Here is a 27,789-nt window from a genome sequence, read left to right as displayed (position 1 = left end):
GACCTCCGGATGCAGAGACCACTCCATGGTCGGTAATCCTCGACTTAAGCGGTCTGCTATCATATTGAGGGAACCTCGGATATGAACGGCAGATAGATGGGAAAGGTTCAGCTCTGCCCACCGAAGAATCACCCCGATCTCTGATAGAAGGGGTAATGACCTTGTGCCTCCCTGCTTGTTTATATAAAGAACCGCAGTCATATTGTCTGACTGGACTTTCACCGCTTTGCCCCGAATCTGAGGGGCGAAGTGAAGGAGGGCTAGCCGGATAGCTCGCATCTCGCGAAGATTGGAGGAAAGATGCCGCTCCAGGGGGGACCAAGATCCCTGCACTTGGGATCCGTCCAGGTGAGCGCCCCAGCCTACAAGGGACGCGTCTGTAGTCAATATGACCCAAACTGGTTGGGTCATAGACTTCCCTGCTGGCAGTCGAAACCACCATCTGAGGGAATTCCGGGTTTGACCGGACAGGGAGCACAGGGAATCTAGCCCCGCAGGGCTGCCGTTCCATAAGTGTAAGACCTCCGACTGAAGAGGACGGAGGTGCCATAGCGCCCAAGGGACTGCGTCCGCAGCCGCTGACATGAGCCCCACCATCTTCATGAGAGTCCGAATAGAGACTCGACGAGGGACATGAAGGACCTTTGCCAGGTCCTGAATCCGCGCTTTCCTTTCTTGAGTCAACCGGAGGGACATCTCCACAGAGTCGACCACGAATCCTAAATAATGGATTGAAGATGATGGGCTCACATTCGACTTCTGCCAGTTGATGATCCAGCCTAGGCGGAGAAGAAAGGAGATTGCGACCTGAAGATGGTGGGTAAGGATCGGAACTGAAGAGGCTATGAAAAGCCAATCGTCCAGATAAGGAATAATAGTCAGCCCTTGAAGTCTCAATGCTGCCACCACCGATACCACCACCATGGTGAAGATAAGGGGGGCAGAAGAGATTCCGAAGGGGAGCGCGGTGAACTGAAAGTGCCTGCGAACCCCTGAAATCTGGACCGCGATCCTGAGAAATTTCCGGAAGGCGGAATGGATCGGAATGTGAAGATAAGCATCTTTGAGGTCCAGAGTAGCCATGACATCCCCGAAGTTGAGGATATGGGTGACTGACCTTATGGTTTCCATGCGAAACCTTGTTTTCCTTATAAATCGATTGAGAAATCTCAAATCGATGATAATCCGGAGGTCTCCCGTCTTTTTGGGAACCAGGAACACTGGTGAGTAAATGCCTAGGCCTCTCTCCCCTGCCGGCACCTCCTCTAGGGCTCCCTTGGAGATATAGTCCTGGATGTAAGATTCCAGGACCACTTGTTTGGCCGGCCCGAAGTTTCGTGTAGCGACGAATCTCTCTGGGGGGAGAGAGAGAAAGTCTACCCGGTACCCGACGGAGACTAAGTTCAGAACCCAAGGGTCTGCGATCAACTGACTCCAAGAGTCTTTGAAATGGGAGAGACGGCCCCCCACGGGCGTTTGGGGGAGTGGTATGGGAAAGTCTAGAGGAGACACTGCAGGGACAGCAGGGCTTATCCAAGAGCCTCGACGAGGCCCATAGTCAGGAGGGTTTTGCCTCCTTAGCGGGTCTACGGGAGCGCCTCGAATACTTACGAGACGGTCCCCCCCAATCTCTGCGCCTAGATTGCTGCCCCGGGCGTCCTTCGCGCTTGTTTCCCTGCCTGGGGCGTCCCTGATAGGGCTGCTGGGGGAGGCTCTTCCCCTTTTTGTCGGAGAGCCCCTCCATTATTCTATCCAATTCGGACCCAAACAGCCTGTCTGGTTCGAAGGGGAGCCCACAAAGATTAAACTTGGACGCGTTGTCCGCGACCCAAGGTTTCAGCCAGAGTGGTCTGCGGGCAGCCGAAACTAAGGCCATGGTTTTGGCGGCCAGCTTCAACTGCATCTGGGTGGAGTCGACTAAGAAATCCATAGCCAGGTTGGCTGACTTGAAAGCTGCTAAGATGTCATCCCTGGATACGCTCTGGTCCACATCTGTCTGGATCTGATTGAGCCTAGAGCGTAGATAGGTGGCCACTTCAGTGGCCGCAATCGAAGTTGATGCGGAGGCAGCGGCCGCCGCATAACTCCTTCTGAGGGTGCACTCTGCCCTCCGATCTAGAGGGTCCTGCAGACTAGACCCCTCATCTGCAGGGACTAGAGTGCGCCGGGACAACTTGGCTATCGCCATGTCCACCTTGGGAATGGAACCCCACGATTCCACCAAGGGTTTAGCCATCGGGTACATAAGTTTGAATTTTCTAGTGAGAACTGGGCCTTTCTCAGGCTTTCGCCATTCTGTGCGCATCACAGAAAGAAGGGTCTCATCCGCTCTGAAGACACGCTGTGTCCGTACGGCGGGATCGGAGGACTCCCCAATGTCAACATCATGGTCCCCCGACCTGATGGACTTAAGTAACTTCTGCGTCTTTTCTGGAGGGAAAAAGCAAGAAGTGATCTCTTCTTCCTCAGAAGAAGACCCCACGGAACAGGGGGTGGGTCTTTCGGGTGGTGCGACTGGAGCGCCCACATCCATGGGAGTCTGAGAGGGTCCTGGTAACCTCTCATTCAATAAGCGCACCACTCCCTTAATGGAATCATCCACGTATGTTTTCGTCCACTGAAACATCTCCTGCATCGTGGGTTCCGTGGACGCCGTGCGACAACTCTCACACCTAGAGTAGGGACAGCCGTCGTCTAAGGGCGTGTTACAATCAAAGCATGCCAAATGCTTCCTCTTGGCCCCAGATTTTCGCTGATCCGGATCCTTGGGGGAAGCCATAGTCTGTAATTGGAAACAAAAAAAGACAGGTCATAACACCTACAAAAAAATTGGAGGTGGAGAAACGAGACCTTGAGGGGGCCCACCAGCACTAGAGAGATATAGAGCTGCAGAAGAGGAACACACAAACCCGCGTCAAGCAATATAAGGATATCACAAAGGCACAGGGAACTCTGGAGCTAGCTTGTCAAAGCAATGCAACCAGAGCACTGAATGACAGGCTCTGGGCGCTTAAAAGGAAGAAGCCCAGCCCCCTGGGCGGGTCCCAAATCGTAAGTATCCTAAGATATAAGAGAGCTAACAAAACTAGCTCAGCCTGCTTTGGATAGCTGCCCCGGGTCATCCTGGATCACAGGATATCTATCGGAAAGTAATTCTTATAAAGAGGGTGAGGATAGGACCTCAGCCGCGCTGCGAAAAAAACCGGAAGTGACGTTGGCGCAGCTAGTGCGCATCACTTCCGGAAGATGGCGGCGCCCATAGCGCCACGCGTGTGTGGCGATGGAGGAACGGGAGACCAGGAGAAACTGAAAAGGAGAGGGGAGGGGGACACCCCGCTCCCCGCGGTCCCCAGGTATAGAAAAATCGCCGCGATCCGCCTGAAAATAAAGGCAAAAAAGAGAGCCATGTAAAACAACGGGGCGATCCTTTACATTAGAAAGAAAAAAGGAACCCCTAACTCTCAGCTCCAAAAAGGAGCGATACGCCAGTCCAACCTGTCCAAAGGACAGAAAAAAACACGGTGGGCTGGGGGGTGATCTCCTCCCTTTCAGGGAGCTGAAGATCGTTTATTGGTTCTTGGGCTCATTAAAATTCCGCCGGTCCTACCAGTCCACAGGGGCAGTTAACCCCATCTGTGCTGCTGGTAGGACGTAAGGGAATCCAACATTTCTATCTTAGGTGTACCATCTGTGCTTCTAGAGAGGAAGTTAATCCACTGGTTGTAGTACCAACTAAATTAGTATTCAGAAAGCATTGGTGATGATTGTGTTCTCTGTTCTAATGTGAATGTGCCCTAGGCACTGGTATTTCCCATATAGTAACAGTGACATCACTGGTTAAGAGGTCTAGTGTCTGTGATCGGACATAAATCCACACTTACCAAAGTTTGGGTTTGTAAAAATCTGGACATTGATAACTTTGCCCCTAGGAGTGCCTAACTCTGTCCAGATGGAACAGCTTATGGGCCGGGTTATCGTTACCTCTGCCCATTTTCTGCCAGAGAAAGCCCGAATTTGCAAGGACTGTCTCTGACAACAAGGTAAAGTCCCTGCAAATTCGGTACAGTTGGCACCTATGCAAATCTAGACTACACATTTCAGAAAATATATGTAGTTTCTTTCCTCGGGGGAACTTTGACATGATTATCGATGTCTGTAGAGCTGAGAAATGGGGATCATTCTAAATTAAAGTGGTATTATACCTACTATAAATGAAAAAATAGAAGCTGTTTGCGCACATTTTTGATCAAACGTGTGTATGACCCATCTACCAAGTGTCAAGGTGGCTTCCTCAGATGGGTACATAACACCATTTTTTCATTTATAGTAGGCTTAATACTTTAATTTAGAACAATCCCCATTTCTCAGTTCTATTGCTTGCATGTGAAACGTTGTGCAGTCATGCTTTTATTAGTTCTCTGTATGTATTTTGGTTATCTCACCTGCCTCTTGCTGCTCCACTGTGCTGTGGTAATCTGTTCTGCTGTTGATGTTACGTACGTAGTAGCAACTTCGGTTGATGTAAAATCCTGAGTTCCTAGAATCCTTTGAGTTTGCTCTTCTGTGCTTGCGTTTTGTGTTTTGCTTCTGTGTGGTTTGTGTCAGGCACCTTCACAATTAATGGTTAAGCAGAGCAAGAGATTTCCCTTGGCAGGGGGGGTTCCAGGTACTGCTGGACCTGGACTGGGGCATCTTCACAGATCTCCCCTTAGGAGGTGGCAGATGGAGTAGCCCAGGAGGACTACGGTAAATATCGGCTGGACCTGGACTGGGGCATCTTAAGAGATCTCCCCTTAGGAGGCGGCAGGTGGATTAGTCCCGGCTGGCGGCCCAGACATGGGAGCCAGAATGTATATACTGCAGGGGTGAGCTCTGCTTGGGAGCGTGAAGGAGAAGGTGTCTGCTTCTGTCTTGGTTGTGTGTGTGAAGTGAGTGAGTAAAGCCATGGGAATCTTAACCCTAGGAGTACTAGTAACGGTGGTACCCTGATTTAGGGAGGAAGCTCCGAGGAAGCTAGTCTGGGAAAGATTCAGAAAGACACATTGTGTGTATGTTATAAAGGATCATGGATGTGAAGAAGTTGAAGATTACAGGATGTGATTTTAAATGGAGAAGCATTATGGAAAGTTGAGTGATGATGCAGCGCTGAGGAAGTATTGTGTCTTGTCTGTCTGTGTATCTGTGTGCTCCGCACCATGCGTGTCTCTGTTGCCCAGTGAATATGGCCTGAGGATAGAGGGAGAGACAGGGGGCCGTAGCTGCACGGGGGGGGGGGGGGGGGGAGTGACGTCATGACATTGGAGCGTATGATAGCGAGTAGCAAGAACACTGTCTGCAATGCGAAGAGATAATCAAAAGGCAATGTTTGTGAAGAATGGAGCATGTACTGTATGTATGTTATTTGTATGTTATTCGTTACTGTTACACACACAAGTATTTTAACTCATTATGAGAAAGTGTTCTATATGTCTGTTCAACATTGAATGTTATGTCTGTGTGGACCGGGAATCTGACCTTGTGTGTTGCCAACTAGAAAACTGACTAGTAGAGGAAGGTCACGCAGCCAAGTTTACTGTGAGCAAAGACAGTTCTACGAAGTAAGGATTAAGTTGAAAATAAAAGAAATCAGCACAGAGACACATCCCTCACCATATCACCAGCCCCCTCCAGTCCAGAGGGACGGACCTGTTAAGTACGTCAGTGACAAAACCACGCTCTAGGCCCACCTCTTTGTATCCGGTTATCACACAAGATGGCACTCCCTATGTCTCAACTGCTCTGGTGGTCATCTTAACTAATCCAATTTCAGGCCTGGCTTCCATCCTAACTCCTGTAACTCCTGGGAAGTTACAGGAGTTAGGATGGAAGCCAGGCCTGAAATTGGATTAGTTAAGATGACCACCAGAGCAGTTGAGACATAGGGAGTGCCATCTTGTGTGATAACCGGATACAAAGAGGTGGGCCTAGAGCGTGGTTTTGTCACTGACGTACTTAACAGGTCCGTCCCTCTGGACTGGAGGGGGCTGGTGATATGGTGAGGGATGTGTCTCTGTGCTGATTTCTTTTATTTTCAACTTAATCCTTACTTCGCAATAGTTACTGTGATGCCGTACAAGGAATGGACATCGCAGTGCGCATGCGCCGGCTAAAGGAATGAGCGCGCAGGCGCGGGATCTCGGCGGGATAACAAGTTGGTAGATAGACGGTCAGAGGGATAGGATGGGCGGGCAGAGGGTAGGAAGGGGCGGGGGGAAGCAATGAAAAGGCTGAGCTAGCAGGGCACCTACGAGGGTAACGCCGCCCCTGGGCACTTGCGAGCCCTCATTTGCATATGTTATAAAGATCGTTTTTGATGGTTTTATAAGTCCAGGATTGATGCCAGAGGTAACGTTTTTTTTAACTGTAAGCATGCTAGGGAGCTATGGGAAGGGTTAAAAAAGTGAAATGCTGAGGACAGACTCCCTTTAAAGAATGTAGACAGGCAGTGAAAAACATCAGCAAGCTAATGAAAGGTGTAGACATGACCCCCCCCCCCCCCCCCCCCGTCCCGATCTCCGATGGTAAACTGAATCCAGAGTAATGAGAAAAAGCATGTAGGGAAATAAAGGATGGCTGAAAGATAACAAGGTCACAGAACAGGCAGAAGTCTTCCTGCGAGAGGCAAGGGTATAGAGGAGGAGGTGTAGAGAGGCAGAGAAAGTCGGGTTGTGAATGTTATCAGGATAATGTTAAAACATCTCCCCCAACAGAAAAAGGAAAAGGTAAGTCTGCCACCCTATAATAACCCAAAAATTATTCCCAAAAGGAGTTATATACCACCGACACGTATATCACTTAACTACGAAACCTACAGAAAATATACGGGTCTCCATATAAATGATTAAATCAACACCATATACATCAAAAATCCATATTCATTAGTATATCATTACAATTAATCGCTACACATGATTGACAATACACAACAAATAAAATGTTAAAACACAAATGACTGGTGGTCCATGATTGGACTGTATGTATAAAGTGCTAATGAAAATATATCATGGTCAGTAAATATATTGCTCCATCTCAGGCATAAGATGATATTGTAGAGTGTAATGGCTACAGCTGGGCAGAGTGCCTAATTACTGCCCACGCTATATACATCCAATGTGATAAAAAAGTGGCAGTGAGTATGAGATATCCCTGCCAAATCAGCTAAATTGCAGAAATAAGGTCTCTTTCACACTTGCGTTGTCCGGATCCGGCGTGTACTCCACTTGACGGAATTACACGCCGGATCGGGAAAAACGCGAGTGTACTGAAAGCATTTGAAGACCGTCTTCAAAATGCTTTCAGTGTTACTATGGCAGCCAGGACGCTATTAAAGTCCTGGTTGCCATAGTAGTAGTGGGGAGCGGGGGAGCGGTATACTTACAGTCCGTGCGGCTCCCGCGGCGCTCCAGAATGACGTTAGAGCGCCCCATGCGCATGGATGACGTGCCATGCGATCACGTCATCCATGCGCCTGGGGCGCCCTGACGTCACTCTGGAGCGCCCCGGGAGCCGCACGGACGGTAAGTATGATGCTCCCCCGCTCCACTTTACCATGGCTGCCAGGACTTTAGCGTCCCGGCAGCCATGGTAACCATTCAGAAAAAGCTAAACGTCGTATCCGGCAATGCGCCGAAACGACGTTTAGCTTAAGGACGGATCCGGATCAATGCCTTTCAATGGGCATTCATTCCGGATCCGGCCTTGCGGCAAGTCTTCCGTTTTTTTTGGCTGGAGCAAAAAGCGCAGCATGCTGCGGTATTTTCTCTGGCCAAAAAACGTTCCGTTCCGGAACTGAAGACATCCTGATGCATCCTGAACGGATTTCACTCCATTCAGAATGCATTAGGATAATCCTGATCAGGATTCTTCCGGCATAGAGCCCCGACGACGGAACTCTATGCCGGAAGAATAGAACGCAAGTGTGAAAGAGCCCTTAGCAGGGTTTTGAACAGATTTCACCACAATGGGTATAGCAGTGATTATGACTCACACTACACAAAGTCGCACAGGTAGATACATCAATACCATATAATCAAGTCCAAACAGAGACTATAAATAACGAACAAAAGGTACAACAAGCTGAATACATGGCTATTGTTTTGATAACTCACAACATTAAATGAGGGTACTACTTGACCCATACTTGGTAGGTCATATTGAGCATTATACTGACCAGGAAAAAATATTCCTCCACACGCAGGCACCACCAGTCCATTCCCTGAGGCGCGTTTCGCGTGCTGCTTCCTCAACGCGCGTTCTCCACTGTGATTGATTTGACAAATGTTTTCTTTTCAGCACCACCACATTCAGACGGTTGGTATTTGCCTTCACACATGAGTGTAAACAGTATACCTGAGTGGTGCTACTGCAAGTATGGCCCAGTACGTATACTGCAGCCATATCACTCCTGTCCTTTTTTAACTGATCATGGCTGAAAAGTGTCAAAAATAAAACTTCAGTTTTTCTGCATTACTGTTACCTTCCTGGGGTGAAACATCTCACCTGTTTGCCCAGAAACATGAATGCACTGAGGACATTTTTGGACCTTGTTCCTTATTGCAAACCTTGGATACACAAGTTTGATGCAGCCTCTTTATGATTGTTTTTCTTTTAGTCCCTTCCACTTTACAGATGAGGTGGTAGATGCCTTTTATGCCCTGAATCTGGCAATTTTGTTCTCCCCCCACACTGGGCCTATCAGATTACTGCAATTTGATTGTATTGTACAGAAGTGAATGGCCATGCCTCAGCTGTCCTAACCCAACTGCATGGCCAGCAGCAACAACGCCCTGTGGCATTTTATTCAGCCAGATGACCCCGTTGCCAGAAGTGCCCCTTTCTGCATCAGAGCTATAGCAGTTGCACAAGCCATGCTTGATAAAGGTTCTGAGATAGTCCCGAACCACAAAGCGATAGTGATATTACGTCTATCCTCATGAAAGTACAACTTAAGAACCTTTTTGTTTCCCGCAGAGTTAGATGTGATAACTTGCGAAGTGTGTGGTTTAACTCTGCTAAATGTGTATGTGCCGGAAGATGGCCACAGTCCGGTTAGGACTGAACCTCGGTATACCTCTGTTTGCCAATTTTAATGTTCATATTCATCCTGACAAGGATAAGCGAATTGGTTCTCACATAGCTTTATAGGGCTAAGAAAAGACATCTGCCCATCCAGCTCAGCTTAGGAATTCAGTCCAAATTTCTGAAAAAAGGCAAGAGAGAGAAAACGACTAGTACACAAATGTGTGTTTCTCAACAGCATACCTATATTAAAGGGAACCTGTCGCCTCCCAAAACCACCCCAAGCCGCCAGCAGTACCTGCGTGTAGCGAGCAGTGTGTTTCTGATGATGACTTTCTTCCTGAAGGCAGATGCAGCTAAAGTACTGAAAACGTTGCTTTATCCCCTGCCCGGCGCGCTTCTCCACACATGCTTGAAGTCAAGGAGGCAGCGGCCTCCTTGCTTCAAGTCACGTAACCGCACCCCTTCCCATGCCCCTTCCCAGCACCCCCCTTCCCAGCGCTTTTGCTTGAGAGTTCAGCTGCCTTTGCTGAACAGCCAGCCGTCAGTCACAGCGAAGGGGGCTTGGTTAACGTGACTTGAAGCAAGGTGTTCCGTTCACGGATGAGTCCCGGTTTTCACTGTTCAGGGCAGATGGCAGACAGCGTGTGTGGCGTCGTGTGGGTGAGCAGTTTGCTGACGTCCACATTGTGGATCGAGTGACCCATGGTGGAGGTGGGGTTATGGTATAGGGCAGGCGTATGTTATGGACAATGAACACAGGTGCATTTTATTGATGGCATTGTGAATGCACAGAGATACCGTGACGAGATCCTGAGGCCTATTGTTGTGCCATTCATCCACGACCATCACCTCATGTTGCAGCATGATAATGCACGGCCCCATATTACAAGGGTCTGTACACAATTCCTGGAAGCTGTCACTTTAGCAGATAATAACCAAACTCTAATGGTACTGCTCATCCAAGTAATTCTGACAATGTTTTTCTCATATATTAGACTTTATTATGCCAATACAAATTGCTTATATTAGTGAAAAATGTCATTGAAATATATTCTTGATAAAGATTTTAAATTGTTTTTATATGTACTTACTTTATTGTAGCCACACATTAGAAAAATAAACATTTACATTTTTAAAAATGATAAAGTACCATACATCTTTTTTTCTTTTAGAAATTAATTTTGAAAACCACGTCCTCTGAGGAATTATGGGCAGGTGTCAGGAGTATTTTGATCCTATGTTTTTTGCAGGAATTTAAGGGTTATCGTGGATTTTGATACTGATGGTCTATCCCAGGGGCGGACTGACAATTCATGGGGCCCCGGGCAATAGGAGATTATGGGGCCCCTGTGTCCCCGCCCACTCGCTGGCTCCAGGCTCATGTGGGCCCTTGGGCGATAAAGTCTCAGTGGGCCCCCTTATGCAGTGATAACTCTCTGAGTACAGATAATATAGTAGATGTCCCCTGCAGTCCTATGTAACAACACAGATAACACAGTGATGGCTGAGTACAGAAAATGTAGTAGTGTTACCTACAGTCCTATGTAAAACCACAGATAATACTAGTGCAGATCATGTGGTAGTGTTACCTGCAGTCCTATGAAAAAACACATAACACTAGTCCTGATAATGTGGTAGTGTTACCTGCAGTCTTATGTAAAATCACAGATAACACTAGTGTAGATCATGTAGTAGTGTTACCTACGTCCTTAGTGTGCCTCCCTGTGTCTCTCCCATGGACTCCATGCTGGCGGCGCTGCCTCCTCTTCCATCTTCTTATTCTTGCCCCGCACAGAACGTCCTGATGCAGCTGCATCAAGACATAGGAACACTGTGGGCATGGTGATGGTGACAGACAGAGAGAGAGACACACAGCTAGGCCTCACCACACTCCAGCCAGCTTTGTGTACAGGAATACACAGGGTCACTAATGGGGGAGGGAGCAGGGTTACTAGTGGGGTGACAGGAGGAGGGGGGAGCAGGGTTACTAGTGGGGTGACAGGAGGAGGGGGAGCAGGGTCACTAGTGGGGTGACAGGAGGAGGGGGAGCAGGGTTACTAGTGGGGTGACAGGAGGAGGGGGGGAGCAGGGGGGAGTAGGGTCACTAGTGGGGGGAGCAGGGTTACTAGTGGGGTGACAGGAGGAGGGGGGAGTAGGGTCACTAGTGGGGGGAGCAGGGTTACTAGTTAGGTCACGGACTGCCTATTTCAAAGATGGAAAGCTGGCACTGCTCTACAAAATGTCTAAGTGTAGCGGCAGCCCCAGCCATTAACTATAGAACATGTCACTCTATATAAGGCTTGTGATTTAATTATCTGTGCATTGAAGAAGCAGTTATGTAATGTTAATACTAGGGTTAATACATATCCAATCCATTATCCACCTGTGCCATCTCCTGGACTCCGGGGGCATGGTCAGCGCTCATGTATTGTCACACACACCGCCTGGTGAAGGAGGTTTTTGACCCGTTTTGAATGATTTAATAATGAATTCGACATTGACATTAAATATACCCTACTCACTCTCAGTACTAGTGTTGTGCGTAGCAGCAGGCCGGCCGGGCGGCAGCGTAACGTCACTCAGTGTGTCACGCGCCTGCTCCTCCCACTTTATTAATGAAGCAGGCGTGTGTGACGAAGTGAGTGAAGTTACCGCTTACGCGGCCGCCCGGCCAGGCCTGCCTGCTAGTGCTGCGCTACTTTGATAGTATTAGTGAAGTGACTCCTGACTCGTGGGTAGTACAGTACAGTTAGTAGACCCTGCAGGAGGAGCCTCTGAGTCTCACGAGGCCCCCTAGTGGCCGCGGGCCCTCGGTTCATGCCCGAGGGCCCGAATGGTCAGTCCGCCCCCTGGTTTTTCCTCACAGTAGGTCACGAGTATGATATCAGTGGGGTTCCGAATCATCCGCATGCCCACGATCAGCTGTATAAAGAGGCTGTAGCACTCTGTGAGCGGTAAGGTCTCTTTCTATGCCATGTGATGGCACATGCATTGGTCACAAGGCCTAGGTACAGCTCAGCCCCATTCACATGGATAGGCCTGTACTGCAATACCAAATAAGTGTAATATAAATAACAGTAAAGATCGGGCACAGCAGACATAGGAAGAGTTCCAGTCGCTCTGTAAACTTTAATATAGTGGATCGTCATCCCGTATATCATAAGCCATGAAGAGACGCATGCACAAAATAGACAGAGGTACACTAAGAGCCTGCAAGTAGCACATAAGCCTGTGCCTCACACTAGAGGACACACGAACCAACAATTTTTTTCCAGGTGATCCCTCAACTCGAGTCACAACACCTCAGTGGGGACGCAGTGAGCGAACACTATAAAGTGTAAAATAATCAAGTAATAGTAAATATTACAAATGTCGACATTCAAGGCCTTTATTTTTAGTATTTGCACTTAGCCTATTACAAAGTAACAAAAAGAATATCAGATGTACAGTCAGGTCCATAAATAATGGGACATTGACACAATTCTAATATTTTGGCTCTATACACCACCACAATGGATTTGAAATGAAATGAACATGATTTACTTTAACTGAAGACTGTCAGCTTTAATTTGAGGGTATTTACATCCAAATCAGGTGAACGGTGCAGGAATTACAACAGTTTGCATATGTGCCTCCCACTTGTTAAGAAACCAAAAGTAATGGGACATAATATTAATCATAAATCAAAATTTCACTTTTTAATACTTGGTTGCAAATCATTTGCAGTCAATTACAGCCTGAAGTCTGGAACGCTGGGTTTTATCCCTGGTGATGCTCTTCCAGGCCTCTACTGCAAATCTCTTCAGTTCCTGCTTGTTCTTGGGGCATTTTCCCTTCAGTTTTGTCTTCAGCAAGTGAAATGCATGCTCAATCGGATTCAGGTCAGGTGATTGACTTGGCCATTGCATAACATTCCACTTTTTTCCTTTTAAAAACCTTTTTGGTTGCTTTTGCAGTATGCTTTGGGTCATTGTCCGTCCTGCACTGTGAAGCGCCGTCCAATGAGTTCTGAAGCATTTGGCTAAATATGAGCAGATAATATTGCCTGAAACACTTCAGAATTCATCCTGCTACTTTTGTCAGCAGTCACATCATCAACAAATAAAAGAGAACCAGTTCCATTGGCAGCCATACATGCCCACATCATGACACTACCACCACCATGCTTCACTGATGAGGTGGTATGCTTAGGATCATGAGCAGTTCCTTTCCTTCTCCATACTTATCTCTTCCCATCACTCTGGTACAAGTTGATCTTGGTCTCATCTGTCCATAGGATGTTGTCCAGAACTGTGAAGGCTTTTTTAGATGTCGTTTGGCAAACTTTAATCTGGCTTTCCTGTTTTTGAGGCTCACAAATGGTTTACATCTTGTGGTGAACCCTCTGTATTCACTCTGGTGAAGTCTTCTCTTGATTGTTGACTTTGACACACATACACCTACCTCCTGGAGAGTGTTCTTGATATGGCCAACTGTTGTGAAGGGTGTTTTCTTCACCAGTGAAAGAATTCTTTGTCATTCACCGCAGTTGGTTGCCGTGGTCTTCCGGGTCTATTGGTGTTGCTAAGCTCACTGGTGCGTTCCTTCTTTTTAAGAATGTTCCAAACTATTGTTTTGGCCACGCCTAATGTTTTTGCTGTCTCTCTGATAGGTTTGTTTTTTCAGCCTAATGATGGCTTGCTTCACTGATAGTGAGAAGCTTTTTGGATCTCATCTTAAGAGTTGACAGCAACAGATTCCAAATGCAAATAGCACACTTGAAATAAACTCTGGACCTTTTAACTGCTCAATGTAATTGGGTTAATGAGGGAATAACACACACCTGGCCATGGAACAGCTGAGAAGCCAATTGTCCCATTACTTTTGGACCCTTAACAAGTGGGAGGCACATATGCAAACTGTTGTAATTACTACACCGTTCTCCTGATTTGGATATAAATACCCTCAAATTAAATCTGACAGTCTGCAGTTAAAGCACATCTTGTTCATTTCATTTCAAATCCATTGTGGTGGTGTATAGAGCCAAAAATGTTAGAACTATGTTGATGTCCCAATATTTATGGACCTGGCTGTATATTGCAACAAATGGACATTGTTGGTAACATCAAAAAGCACATTTCAATAATTCACACTAAAGTCAGAATACTGAACTTAAAATCCTACCAGTCTATTCTCAGGATAAGCCATCACCATCTACTCGGTGGGGGTTCAACACCCTGCACCTCCACAGACCTGAACCTCTCCAGGACCTGAACTATACAACTCCATCCATTATGTAGTGAGTGGAGCCTGATTACTGAAGTGCTGCTCGAATAGGAGAAAGTGGTACATTAACGTCCCTATCCTCTACATAGTGAGCAGAGCTTTGTACTTCCAGCACAAACCTCTGGGTTGAAGCTACTGCAGAATAGCCCTGAAGCTACCTCTGGTTACTCAATGCAAGATGTTTTATCTCTCTGTGAATAGGAGTATCTGACAGAATAAAGCCAGTTAGCGACACTGAATACCATAAAAACGCGTAAGGGTGGTCACTAACGGGCTAAGAATGAAGATGGCTTCTCTCCTGTGTGAGTATTTTGATGTGCAATAAGACCTGATTGCTGCTTAAAACATTTCCCACATTCTGAACATGAAAATAGCTTCTCCCCTTTGTGAATCCTCTGATGTTTAAGAAGAGATGAATTACGGTGAAAACATTTCCCACATTCTGAACATGAAAATGGCCTCTCTCTTGTGTGAATTTTTTGATGTACAACAAGAGCTCCTTTCTGCTTAAAACATTTCCCACATTCTGAACATGAAAATGGCCTCTCTCCTGAGTGAACTCTCTGATGTGTAACAAGATCTCCTTTCTTCTTAAAAGGTTTTCCACATTCTGAACATGAAAATGGCTTCTCCTCTGTATGATCTCTCTTATGTACAAATAGAGATGATCTCTGCTTAAAGCATTTACCACATACTGAACATGAAAATGGCATCTCCCCTTTGTGAATCCTCTGATGTTTAAGAAGAGATGAATTACGGTGAAAACATTTCCCACATTCTGAACATGAAAATGGCCTCTCTCTTGTGTGAGTATTTTGATGTGCAACAAGAGCTCCTTTCTGCTTAAAACATTTCCCACATTCTGAACATGAAAATGGCTTCTCCCCTGTGTGAATTCTCTGATGTACAACAACAGCTGATTTATGCTTAAAACATTTCCCACATTCTGAACATGAAAATGGTCTCTCTCCTGAGTGAACTCTCTGATGTGTAACAAGAGCACCTTTCTGCTTAAAAGATTTTCCACATTTTGAACATGAAAATCGTTTCTCCTCTGTATGATCTCTCTTATGTACAAAGAGAGATGATCTGTGTTTAAAAGATTTCCCACATTCTGAACATGAAAATGGCTTCTCTCCTGTGTGAACTCTCTGATGTGAAAGAAGAATGTCTTTTTGGCTAAAACATTTCCCACATTCAGAACATGAAAATGGCTTCTCTCCTGTGTGAATTTTCTCATGTGCAGTAAGATCTGATTTAGTGCGATAACATTTTCCACATTCAGAACATGAATATGGCTTCTCCCCTGTGTGAATTCTCCGATGTCCAACAAGAATGAATTTATACTTAAAACATTTCCCACATTCCGAACATGAAAATGGCTTCTCTGATCTGTGAATTCTCTCATGTATATTAAGATGTGATTTATTGTTAAAACATTTACCACATTCTGAACATGAAAATGGCTGCTCTCCTGTATGAATTCTCTTATGTTCCCGGAGAGATGAATTAGAGTAAAAACATTTTCCACATATGAAACATAAAAATGGCTTCTCTCCTGTGTGAATTCTCTGATGTTTAAGAAGAGATGAATTATAGTGAAAACATTTCCCACATTCTGAACATGATAATGGCTTTTCCCCGGTGTGAGTTCTCTTATGTGCATCAAGAGCTGATTTGCAGGCAAAACATTTCCCACATTCTGGGCAAGAAAATTGCCTCTCCCCTGTGTGAATTTTCTGATGTGTAACAAGAGCTGATTTCTGCTTAAAACTTTTACCACATTCCGAACATGAAAATGGCTCCACTCCTGTGTGAATTCTCAGATGGTCATCAAGAGCTGATTTGAGGTTAAAACATTTCCCACATTCTGAGCAAGAAAATGGCTTCTTCCCTGTGTGAATTCTCTTATGTCTAACAAGAACCGTTTTCTGCTTAAAACATTTTCCACATTTTGAACATGAAAATGGTCTCTCTCCTGAGTGAATTCTCTGATGGGTTTCAAGAGTTGCTTTAAGGTTAAAACGTTTCCCACATTCTGAACATGAAAATGGCTTCTCCCCTGTGTGAATTCTCTGATGTACAACAAGAACAGTTTTTTTCTTAAAACATTTACCACATTCTAGACATGAAAATGGCTTCTCTTTTACTTGAACTGTTTGATGTTTAACACCATTTCGGTATTTTTTTGTTTGTGTCACAGTCTGTGATAAATCAGAAGATTGAACCTGTTTAAAAGGATCAAATGATACTTTTTTTCCATGGTTGGATGAAGATATACCTTGGATATTGGCATGCTCTTCATAAGTATCTTGTGTGATACCACAATCATCTGAAGATAACAGCTGTTTCTCTATGTTCTTATTACAGTCATCTGTCAATAATAAAACACAATAGTTATCTCCCATCAGTGTCTCTTTCACAGTGTACTTCCCACTTAGTGCCCTCTTCACAGTACTGCTGAAACCTTAGTGCCCCCACACAGTAGTTATGCTGCCTTTGTGCCCCTACACAGTAGTTATGCCCCCTTACTATAATGATGCCTCTAAGTGGCCCTGTGCGGAAGTTATGCCCATTTGTGCACCTCCTGAAGTAGTGTTGTCCCATAGTGCCCCCCTTTATAGTAGTGAAGCTTCAGTTCTGTGAATAAAATAAAAAAAGTAATACCTAGCACCTAGCTCTTCCCAGCAGCTGGCATGATGTAATGACATCACCTCTCCTGCTGAGCTCAGTAGAGAGCACAGGCCGGGGGATTATCTCTGGTCTGTGCGCTCTCCCACTCAGCCCAGCAGATACAATGACATCACTGTATCACACCTGCTGCTGGGAAGAGTACAGGCCGGGGAATAAGACCTGGTTCTATAATGGATGACAGATACAGCAGCTGGACTCGGAGGGAGGGAGGAGAGTAGAATGGACAGTAGGAAGCACAGTAAGCCATCACTGACCATTGCAGAACTTCTCAACGTGATTTAAATGGGGTCCATCTGGCAGTTACACACAGTAGCACTAGCCACTTTTTTAGCAGACACACAGTAACCTAAACCACAGTTATACATTTAAGACTGAGTTAAATCGGTCTGTATAGACTTCAGAACAAACCATTAACCTCTTACAGACACAGGGCGTACAGGTACAGGTACGCCCTGATGTCCAAGTCCACGGCATGCGGTGATCGGAACAGAGTGCCTGCTGAAATCATTCAGCAGGCACTTTGTGACAATGCCGAGGGGGTTCATGTGAACCCCCCTACCCCGTATCGGCGATCGCAGCAAACCGCGGGTCAAGTCAAACCTGCGGTTTTCTGCGTTTACGGGTCATTTCGGGTCTCAGATGACCCGATAACCCGGAATAGGATGGTGATCGGTGGTGTAATAATAAACCACCAATCACCATCCTTAGATCCTGAAAGTCCTTAGATCCTGAAAGGTGGCGGTGACATCACCTCTCAGGATCGCATCCTATTGGCTGGACGGGCGGACGGGGGTGAACTTCCCCCAGCTCTGCTCTCCTCCTCCACACTGCTTCCATGGAGCCAGGAGAGAGGAGCCCGTCCATCCACCTCTGAGACCAACACCTCCACGTGAGTCACCATCGTGCTATCTGGCACTCAAAAGTTTATTAGGGACAGGTTTAGGGAAAGGTTAGATTAGGCAGGGAGACTGAGGGATAGTTTAGGGGAAAAAAAGTTTTTTGTGCTTCACCCTGATCGGGTGTCTGGGGTCCACTGCAGCACACTCAGCTGTGCGACCGTAGACCCCCAAGGGGTGCTGCAGCTTGACCCCCCCACCCCCACACATTTTTTTGGGCACAAGCGTATTTTTGTGTGTGCGTGCGCCGGCGCTCTTAGTGTTAATTGTTTTTTGTTTATTTTCACATTTTTGGGGATTTCATTTTTTTACATTTTTTCTCTTAGGTTTAGGGTGGGTTAGGGTAGGGTATAAGTGAACGTTAACAACCGCCCCCCCCCCCCCCCCACACACACACGTACACTAAATAAAGTTTTACACAGACGCGCGCACACACACACACACACTCCCCTATGGCCCGCCGGACGTTCTCGGCCAAGGAGGCATACGCCCTGCTTGTCTCCGACTCCGAGAGCCCCAGTGAGGATGAGGATGACCCCACTTTCCTCTATTCATCCACGTCCTCTTCCTCCTCATCATCTAGTGATGATGATGAGCCCCCAGGGCGGCGGAGATGCTGCCAGGGGACCCCCATGCCAGGGACCCTGTGGCCCACACTAGTATGAGCCCTGGGGCTCGTACTAGTTTTCCGGCCCACCAGATAAGTCCACCTGAGCCCGCTACCGGTGAACTTGCATGGTGTACCCCAGATGATTTTGAGCCCGTGATTTCTGACTTTGCTGGCCAACCAGGAATCCAGATTCCCACAGTGGGCTTCACTGAATATAACTTTTTTTTTTTTTCAGTGACCACTTTGTGAATCTGACGGTGAAGCAAGCGAACTTGTTCGCCCAACAGTTCATTGCTTAACACCCGGGCTCCTTTTTGGCTAGGTCCGGTGGCTGGATTCCGGTCAGTGCAGCCGAGATGAGGACGTTTTGGGGCCTCGTGTTGCACATGGGCCTAGTAAAAAAAAAACTGTGTCAGGCAGTACTGGAGTGGGGACGTCCTCTATCATGACATGTTCCCTTTTTGAGGCCATTCGGAAATGCCTGCATTATGCAGATAATGCGGCATGTCCCACCCGAGGTGATCCTGCTTATGACCGCCTGTACAAAATCAGGCCGGTCATCAATCACTTCAGGGCCAAAGTTTTGGAGGCCTATGTACCTGGAAGGGAGGTCACTGTTGATGAGTCTCTCATTGCTTTCAAGGGGAGACTCATTTTCCGCCAATATGTTCCCTTTAAGCGGGCGAGGTATGCCGTGAAGCTGTACAAACTTTGTGAGAGTACCTCAGGGTACACTTACAAGTTTTGTGTGTACAAGGGGCGAGATTCCCGTATTGAACCCCCACAATGTCCCCCCACAAGCGGGAAACTTGTGTGAGACCTTATGCACCCACTGCTAGATAAGGGTTACCACCTGTACGTGCATAACTTTTATACTAGTATCTCCTTGTTACAGTCCCTCGCCGCCAGATCCACGTCCGCTTGTGGGACCATGCGGAAAAATCAACGCGGCCTCCCTACCTACCCCCTCCAGGTACCTATCTCCAGGGGTGAGACCCGTGCCCTCACCAGTGGAAACCTGTTGCTGGTCAGATATAAGTATAAGAGGGATGTCCACAATTCACGGTAACGGCATCACCCCTGTCCCCGTGAGAGGTATCGCGGCAACGGTTCTCAAGCCCGATTGTATCGTGGACTACAATCGGTATTTGGGAGGAGTTGATCTCTCTGATCAAGTCCTCAAGCCATATAACCAACCAAACAAAAGAACCAGACCAATAACCCCAAAGAAGATGAAAAATGCACATATAAAATATATGTAATTTATTAAGACATAATCAAATAACAAAAAATAGAATTAGGATTAGAAAGGATAGAGGAGGGTGGGGGGCCCCCGTGTAGCAGGGTCAAAAGCAACCACCCTCACAAAACCCAACTGACAGGGAAAGAGGGGTCACAGCCCTGGGTATGAGACCGAATAGATATGGGTGAACTGTAGGTACACCCAAAGTGACATATAATGGTCAGTATGCTGCATGCTTATACAAGGTAAGAAAAGGTCACACGTAGCCAAGATTGCCCACCCCAGAATAATAAAAAGGCTGCATGGAATTGCAGGTGGCCAAATCACACAGAATAAGGCAGGGCAAAAGTGCTAGGTGTGATCAGTATCCTTAAGATAACAAACTAACTAACAAGGCATGACAACAGATGCAAAGTTACCCATGGTATGCTGGAACCCAGAGTATGTGACTGGAGCTGCACCTGACGCATGTTTCGCCTGGAAAGACGAAGCCTTTCCAGGCAAAACGTCGCCAAACGTGCGTCGCCATACTAAAAAGTTGTGGTCTACTTGGTACAGGTTGCCTTGTACAACTCTTTTGTGCTGTCCTGGAGCGCTGGCAACACAGGGAAATTCCTCCAGTTCTATGAAGCAGTCCTCCACGACCTGATCTTTTCTGACCAGGTGGCCGGAGTACCTCGGGAACTGGAGGCGCCCGGATTTTACCTGGCCAACACTTCCAGGTGTGGTCCCCCATACTGGAAAGAAGGGACGGTCCCCAAAAAAGTGCAGAGGGGGATACGGAAGGACACCACCACTCAGTGTGACATGTGCACCGATCATCCGGGCCTCTGCATTGACAGTTGCTTCAGGGATTACCACACTTCCATGGAGTACTAAATTTATAATCCCCTTCCCCAATTCAAATTCTATCTAGCCACAGACAATCGCCCCTAAAAAAAAAATATGGCTCTCAGACTTTGGAGACACTAAAATTAATTAATTTTTTTAAATGATATTAATTTTGTAAAACCAAAAAAAAGTATAACATATTAGGCATCGCTGCATCTGTAAAAACCTGAACTATAAAAATACCACATGACCTAACCCCTCAGATGAACACAGTCAAAAAAATTAAATAAAAACGGTGTAAAAAAAAAAGTGTAATAGCAAGCGATCAAAAAGTCATATGCACCCCAAAATATGCCAATAAAACCGTCCTCTCGTTACACAAAAAGTGAGCCCCTACCTAAGCTAAAAACAGAAAAAAAAAATAATGTATTTTTTTTCTAAAAAGGATATTATAGTGTAAAACCTAAATAAATTTAAATAAGTAGACATTGTGCGTCTGTAAGAATGTGCTTTATAAAAATAACACATGACCTAACCCCTCAAATGAACAGAGCCAAATATCTAAAATAAAAATGGTGACAAAACAGCTATTTTTTGCCAAATTTTCAATTTTAATAAATTTTTTCTGTTAACAAAGCAAGGGTTAATAGTCAAACAAAACTCTATATTTATTGCCCTGATTCTGTAGTTTACAGAAACACCCCATATGTGGTTGTAAAATGCTGTATGGCCAAACGGCAGGGCGCACAAGGAAAGGAGCGCCATATGGTTTTTAGAAGGCAGGTTTTGCTGGACTGGTTTTTTGACACCATGTCCCATTTGAAGCCCCCCTGATGCACCCCTAGAGTAGAAACTCCATAAAAGTTACCCCATCTAAGAAACTACATCCCTTAAGGTATTCAAAACTAATTTTACAAACTTTGTTAACCCTTTAGGTGTTCCACAAGAGTTATTTAAAATTTCAATTTATTGTAACCTTGCCTCACAAAAATTTTATATAGAGCAACCAAAAATCATATGTACCCTAAAAATAGTCCGAACAAAACTGCCACCTTATCCCGTAGTTTACAAAATGGGGAATTTTTGGGGAGTTTATACTCTAGGGGTGCATCAGGGGGGCTTCAAATGGGACATGGTTTAAATAAACCAGTCCAGCAAAATCTGCCTTCCAGAAACCATATGGTGTTCCTTTCCTTCTGCACCCTGCCGTGTGCCCGTACAGTAGTTTACAACCACATATGGGGTGTTTCTATAAACTAAAGAATCAGGGCAATAAATCTTGAGTTTTGTTTGGCTGTTAACCCTTGCTTTGTTACTGGAAAAAATGGATTAAAATGGAAAATGTTCCCAAAAATTTAAATTTCATCTCAATTTGGCAATAACTCTTGTGGAACACCTAAAGGGTTAACAAAGTTTGTAAAATCAGTTTGGAATACCTTGATTGGTGTAGTTTCCAAAATGGTGTCACTTTTTTAGAGATTCTACTCTAGGGGTGCATCAGGGGTGCTTCAAATGGAACATGGTGTAAATCAGGGGTGTCAAACTCAAATTCATCGGGGGCCGCATCAGCAGTTTGGTCATCCTCAAAGGGCCGGTTGTATCGGACTTATGGGGGATCTGTGGGTGACACTTATGGGGGATCTGTGGGTGACACTTATGGGGGATCTGCCCACCCCTAGGACCGCCCCCTAAAACCGCCTCTTTAGAGAACAGGGATGCAAGTAAAATTTTGGGGGGCTATAAAAGTCCAGCCCAGCAAAGAAACCCCCCAGATGGGGATGGCACTGTTAATGGGGGATCTGGGGATGGCATCCACAGATCCCCCATCCTATAACAGTGCCATCCACAGACCCCCCCATCCCATAACAGTGCCATCCACAGACCCCCCCACCCCATAACAGTGCCATCCACAGACCCCCCCATCCTATAACAGTGCCATCCACAGACCCCCCCCATCCTATAACAGTGCCATCCACAGACCCCCCCCACCCCATAACAGTGCCATCCACAGACCCCCCCACCCCATAACAGTGCCATCCACAGACCCCCCACCCCATAACAGTGCCACCCACAGACCCCCCACCCCATAACAGTGCCACCCACAGACCCCCCACCCTAACAGTGCCATCCACAGACCCCCCCACCCCATAACAGTGCCATCCACAGACCCCCCCACCCCATAACAGTGCCACCTACAGACCCCCCACCCCATAACAGTGCCATCCACAGACCCCCCCACCCCAAAACAGATCCATCCACAGACCCCCCACCCCAAAACAGATCCATCCACAGACCCCCCCACCCCATAACAGTGCCATCCACAGACCCCCCACCCCATAACAGTGCCATCCACAGACCCCCCACCCCATAACAGTGCCATCCACAGACCCCCCCACCTCATAACAGTGCCATCCACAGACCCCCACCCACCCCATAACAGTGCCATCCACAGACCCCCCCCATTGCCGCTCCAGTACAGACTAGTTATAAAATGTGTACAATTAATAAGGATTCTATTCATGAGGCCCCCTCTGCAGTAGAACATTCAATATAGCCACATCCTACTCACAGGGCTGTTATCTTAATGCTGGCCGGCCGGGCAGACGAGCGGCAGCGTCACGACTGACGTCACATGCCTGCGCCGCCTCCTTCATTCAGAAAGTAGGCCGGGCACATGACGTCAGTCGTGACGCTGCCGCTCGTCTGCCCGGCCGGCCAGCATTAAGATAACAGCCCTGTGAGTAGGATGTGGCTATATTGAATGGTCTACTGCAGAGGGGGCCTCATGAATAGAATCCTTATTAATTGTACACATTTTATAACTACTGGAGCTGGCCGGAGCACAGTGAACGCACCGGCCCCCAGCTCCTCCTCCCAGTCCCTCCCCGCTGATACATCGCAGCCTGCGATGCTGGAGCCTGGCAGGCTGCGATGTCAAAAAGTGGCGGAACGCCGTTCCGGTGCGTTCCGCCAGAAAAAAAAGCCCTGCCGGGGGGGCGTGGTTTGCCAGCCGGGAGAGATGGCCGCTTGAGCAGTGAGCTCCCGAGCCCTATACAGCGACTACCAAGCTACAGCAAGCTGACACTCGTATTCCCAGACTGAAACCCACACAAAGATTCCCCTCTCTATACCCAAGATGGTCAGAGGGTCGAGATCAGTCAAGAAACAGGGAAAGCTGGATTTTTTCGTGGAGAGAATAAAAGACCAAGATGGCGCCGGCTCACCGGCCTCCACGCGCTCCTCGCGATCTGCAGAGCAAGTCTCTCCTACGTATACTCCAGCACAGCGGAGAAGCCCGCAAGTCTCTCAACCCTCCTCCTCCCACTCTTCTCCAGTGGTTGAGTCCCCCTCACCCCGACCTGAGACGCGCTTACCTGACCGGAGTGATCCTCCCGGCTCCCGGGAAAATACAGACATCTCCCCCTGCCAAAGCCCGCAAAAGCAGAGACCGCGGCTACATGAAGACGCACAAGGGCCTGCAGGGGTGAGTGACCGGAGCGCTCTGTCTCTAGTGGATTACCCCACTACAGAGGATCTAGCGACTGGCAGTATGATAAAAGAAATGTTGGTAGCGTTCAGTCGCTCTATGCATACGGAAATAGCAGCCTTGCTATCTCCCCTGCACGCCTCCATCACTGAGGCGGACAAGCGGATCACTCATGTTGAATCTAAAATGGGGGATTTCGCCGCATCGCATAACCAGCTTGTAGATGCGCATGAAGAGCTTACAGCTGAAGTGGAGAGGCTCAAAAACAAGGTGGTGGACCTGGAGGACAGGTCCCGCCGTAATAACATTAAGCTGAGGGGCATACCTGAGGATATCCCGCCCAAGGAGCTGGAGGCCTACATTCTTGACCTAATGAGGTCGCTTCTGTTAAACATGAATGATAAAGATCTCACTCTGGATAGGGCACACAGAGTGGCCCGGCCTAAACACCTTCCCGATTCGGTTCCTAGGGACGTCCTAGCTAGGGTCCATTTTTTCCATGTAAAGGAACTACTGATGACTGCGGCTAGGAAGATGGGTCCGTTACCTGCCCCATACGAAGGGATCAAAATCTTTGCTGATTTGTCTGCTCCAACCCTTCAACAAAGGAGAGCATTGGCCCCCTTCACTGCGGCCTTACGTGATCATAATATACCTTACCGTTGGGGCTTCCCCACTAAAGTTCTGATTCAGCACCAAGGAACTCTGCACGCAGTGCTTTCCCTGGACTCAGGAAAAAAGTTACTGGAGGGGTGGAACATCTCCATTAAGGATCCTCCTGCCATTCCAACAAAAGGCCCGGAACCCATTGCTTCGGACTGGCAGACGGTCCCGACCAGGCGTAGACCGCATCGCTGATTGTTAATGGGTCAACTTGTTGAACGGTTACCTGATTCCTTTTAGGGCTCGGCCGGTCAGTTCGGTAGGACCGCCTCACAAGCCCACACAATGGTGCCTGATGGCTATCAGGTGTCGTTTCATTGTTTTATCTTTCTTTTCTGTTTATTCCCTATGCCTAATTTTTGTTGTTCTTTCACAATTCCTCCATATTTGCTACCTGAAAGTATTCTGACGGGTCGAGGGGGTAGGTTCACTCTGATAAGAGACCTGACTCGGATTTATTCTGTCCTGTTTGCCATATATATGACTCGCCTTGCAGACCTCCCATTCCCTTCTGCAACATGGTTCTAAAAATCGCCGCTTTAAACGTCAAGGGACTGAATAGCCCTTTTAAGAGATCCATGTTGTGGAAGGAAATCCGTGAGCTGAAATGCGATATCTTTTGCGCCACAGAAACTCATTTACTCCAATCGGATGGTCACAGGATACACCACCCTAGGTTCCCTCATATTTACCAGTCACACTTTTGCAAGAAACAAAGAGGAGTTCTAGTGGCCATAAGCCAATCGGTGGCCTTTTCTTTGAAGTCTTCAGTTATAGACCCTAATGGCAGGTATGTCATTTTAGTCTGCACTGTTAATAACGTTGACTACACGATGGTTTTTATTTATGCCCCCAACAAACATCAATGCTCCTTTTTTCGCCGACTGGCTGCTAAAGTGGGTGGGGTGCGGTCTGGCCATGTGATCTGGTGCGGTGACTTCAACACTATTCTAGACCCAGAAGTGGATACCACAACTCCCTCCAGAGAGACCCCTGGAGCCATTAATTCCCTCTTCCTACAGGAAGACCTGTATGACATCTGGAGGATACAACATGGTTCTGAAAGAGACTATTCTTTCTTCTCACCAGCTTGCCAATCCTACTCCAGAATTGACATGTTCTTAACTGGCAGGTCGGTAATTGCAAACACGATCTCATCGTCCGTGCACACGATTACATGGTCAGATCACGCCCCGGTCTCCCTACTCCTGAAAGAATCTCATGTTTCCAAACCTTACTCTCCATGGAGAAATAATACGTATGTTATAGACCACCCTGAATTGTCTCAAGAGCTCAAATCCGAATTAACAGAATTCTTCCGCTTAAATGTTGGTTCAGTCAGTAATCCCTCTACTCTGTGGTGCGCCCACAAGGCGTTCATAAGGGGTGTTTTTATTAAAATAGGTAGTAGACTCCAGAGGGAACGTAAAGAGAAGATAAACAAGCTGCTGAATGAGATACGGAGAGTAGAGACCCTTAAAAAGTCCCTGGTTTCCCCTATACACTCAGACAGTCTCAAATCATTGAGGTCCCAACTCTCTGCGTGCCTTCTACATAAATATGAATTTAGCCTAAAAAAAAGCCCTGCCGCTCATTATGCGATTTATTATCACTTCCTGCAGGGGCCGCCTGCAGGAAGTAATAATAAAAGGTGAAGGCTGGCGGCCGGCGGCGGCTACGAGGGCCACATGACGAGGTCTGGCGGGCCGGATTCGGCCCGCGGGCCTTGTGTTTGACACCCGTGGTGTAAATAAACCAGTCCAGCAAAATCTGCCTTCAAGAAACCATATGGTGTTTCTTTCCTTCTGCGCCCTGCCGTGTGCCCGTACAGTAGTTTACGACCACATATGGGGTGTTTCTATAAAATACAGAATCAGGGCAATAAATATTGAGTTTTGTTTGGCTGGTAACCCTTGCTTTGTTACTGGAAAAAATTGATTAAAATGGAGAATTTATCAAAAAATTTAAATTCAGAAATTTCATCTCCATTTGCCAATAACTCCTGTGGAACACCTAAAAGTTTGTAAAATAAGTTTTCAATACCTTGAGGGGTGTAGTTTCGAAAATAGGGTCATTTTTGGGTGGTTTCTATTATGTAAGCCTCACAAAGTGACTTCAGACCTGAACTGGTGGGTTTTGGAAAATTTCTGAAAAATTTCAAGATTTGCTTCTAAACCTTTAAGCCTTGTAACGTCCCCAAAATGATCCAAACATGAGGTAGACATATGGGGAATGTAAATTAATAACTATTTTTGGAGGTATTACTATGTATTATAGAAGTAGAGAAATTGAAACTTGGAAATCTTTACATTTTTCAAAATGTTTGGTACATTTGGTATTTTTTTATGTGACGAAAAAAACAATCTCAGAACGCCCTGGATAAGTAAAAGCGTTTTAAAGTTATTCACACATAAAGTGACACTGGTCAGATTTGCAAAAAATGGCCTGGTCCTTAAGGTGAAAATGAGCCCGGTCCCTAAGGGGTTAAAGAATTTGATGTAAAAAAAATTGTACAGTACTTAGTTATAAAAAATAACAGACATACATACGGGTGTGCAAAACAGTTATAAATATAAAATGAATAAAACAGAAAAGAGTCATTATACTTGGTACAAGTCCTGGGGATAGGGAGAGAATTCTAAACACAACCCAATGTTGATCGAATCCTCAAATTCTGTAGACCAGTCAATATGCTCCCTCTTGATTTTCTTTAAGGCTGACCTCAAGGCATTATGGGCAAGCCTGCTGGTGAGGGTCATGCACAGGGTCATTTGATACTATGTCTTTCCTACCCTGTTCCCTCACCAGTGTACTGAATATGATATGTAAAATAATTGGTGACATGTTGAACCATTCAGCCGAACCAAAACTTCGGCTTAATTGGGAAATAGATTTTTGGGGAAATTTGTAATTAATTCAATGACTTTAGAATTGATTTATTTATCTCTGTGTATAACTAATCTTGTGAATGTCCAGTAACTTTGATGAAAGTAGTCCAATAAGGTCCAGAGAGCAAGTATCAACACATCTAGGAAGCTTC

General features: G+C 46.5%; 1 protein-coding gene across 1 annotated transcript in view; it reads right to left on the bottom strand.

Annotated features, from left to right (window-relative positions):
• Positions 1–14,099: 14,099 nt before the first annotated feature.
• LOC122942507 (oocyte zinc finger protein XlCOF6-like) overlaps positions 14,100–27,789 on the bottom strand; it is a 19,150-nt gene continuing 5,460 nt past the window's right edge. The window contains exon 3 of the mRNA XM_044300171.1: positions 14,100–16,699. Within this exon, the coding sequence (XP_044156106.1) occupies positions 14,592–16,699 (2,108 nt within the window). The 3' untranslated portion in view covers positions 14,100–14,591. The remainder of the gene's footprint in view (positions 16,700–27,789) is intronic.

The sequence above is a fragment of the Bufo gargarizans genome, chromosome 6 (genome assembly GCF_014858855.1).
Source record: "Bufo gargarizans isolate SCDJY-AF-19 chromosome 6, ASM1485885v1, whole genome shotgun sequence".
NCBI lineage: Eukaryota > Metazoa > Chordata > Amphibia > Anura > Bufonidae > Bufo > Bufo gargarizans.
The sequence above is the reverse complement of the archived record's forward strand: the minus strand, read 5'-3'. Positions and strand labels throughout refer to the sequence as shown.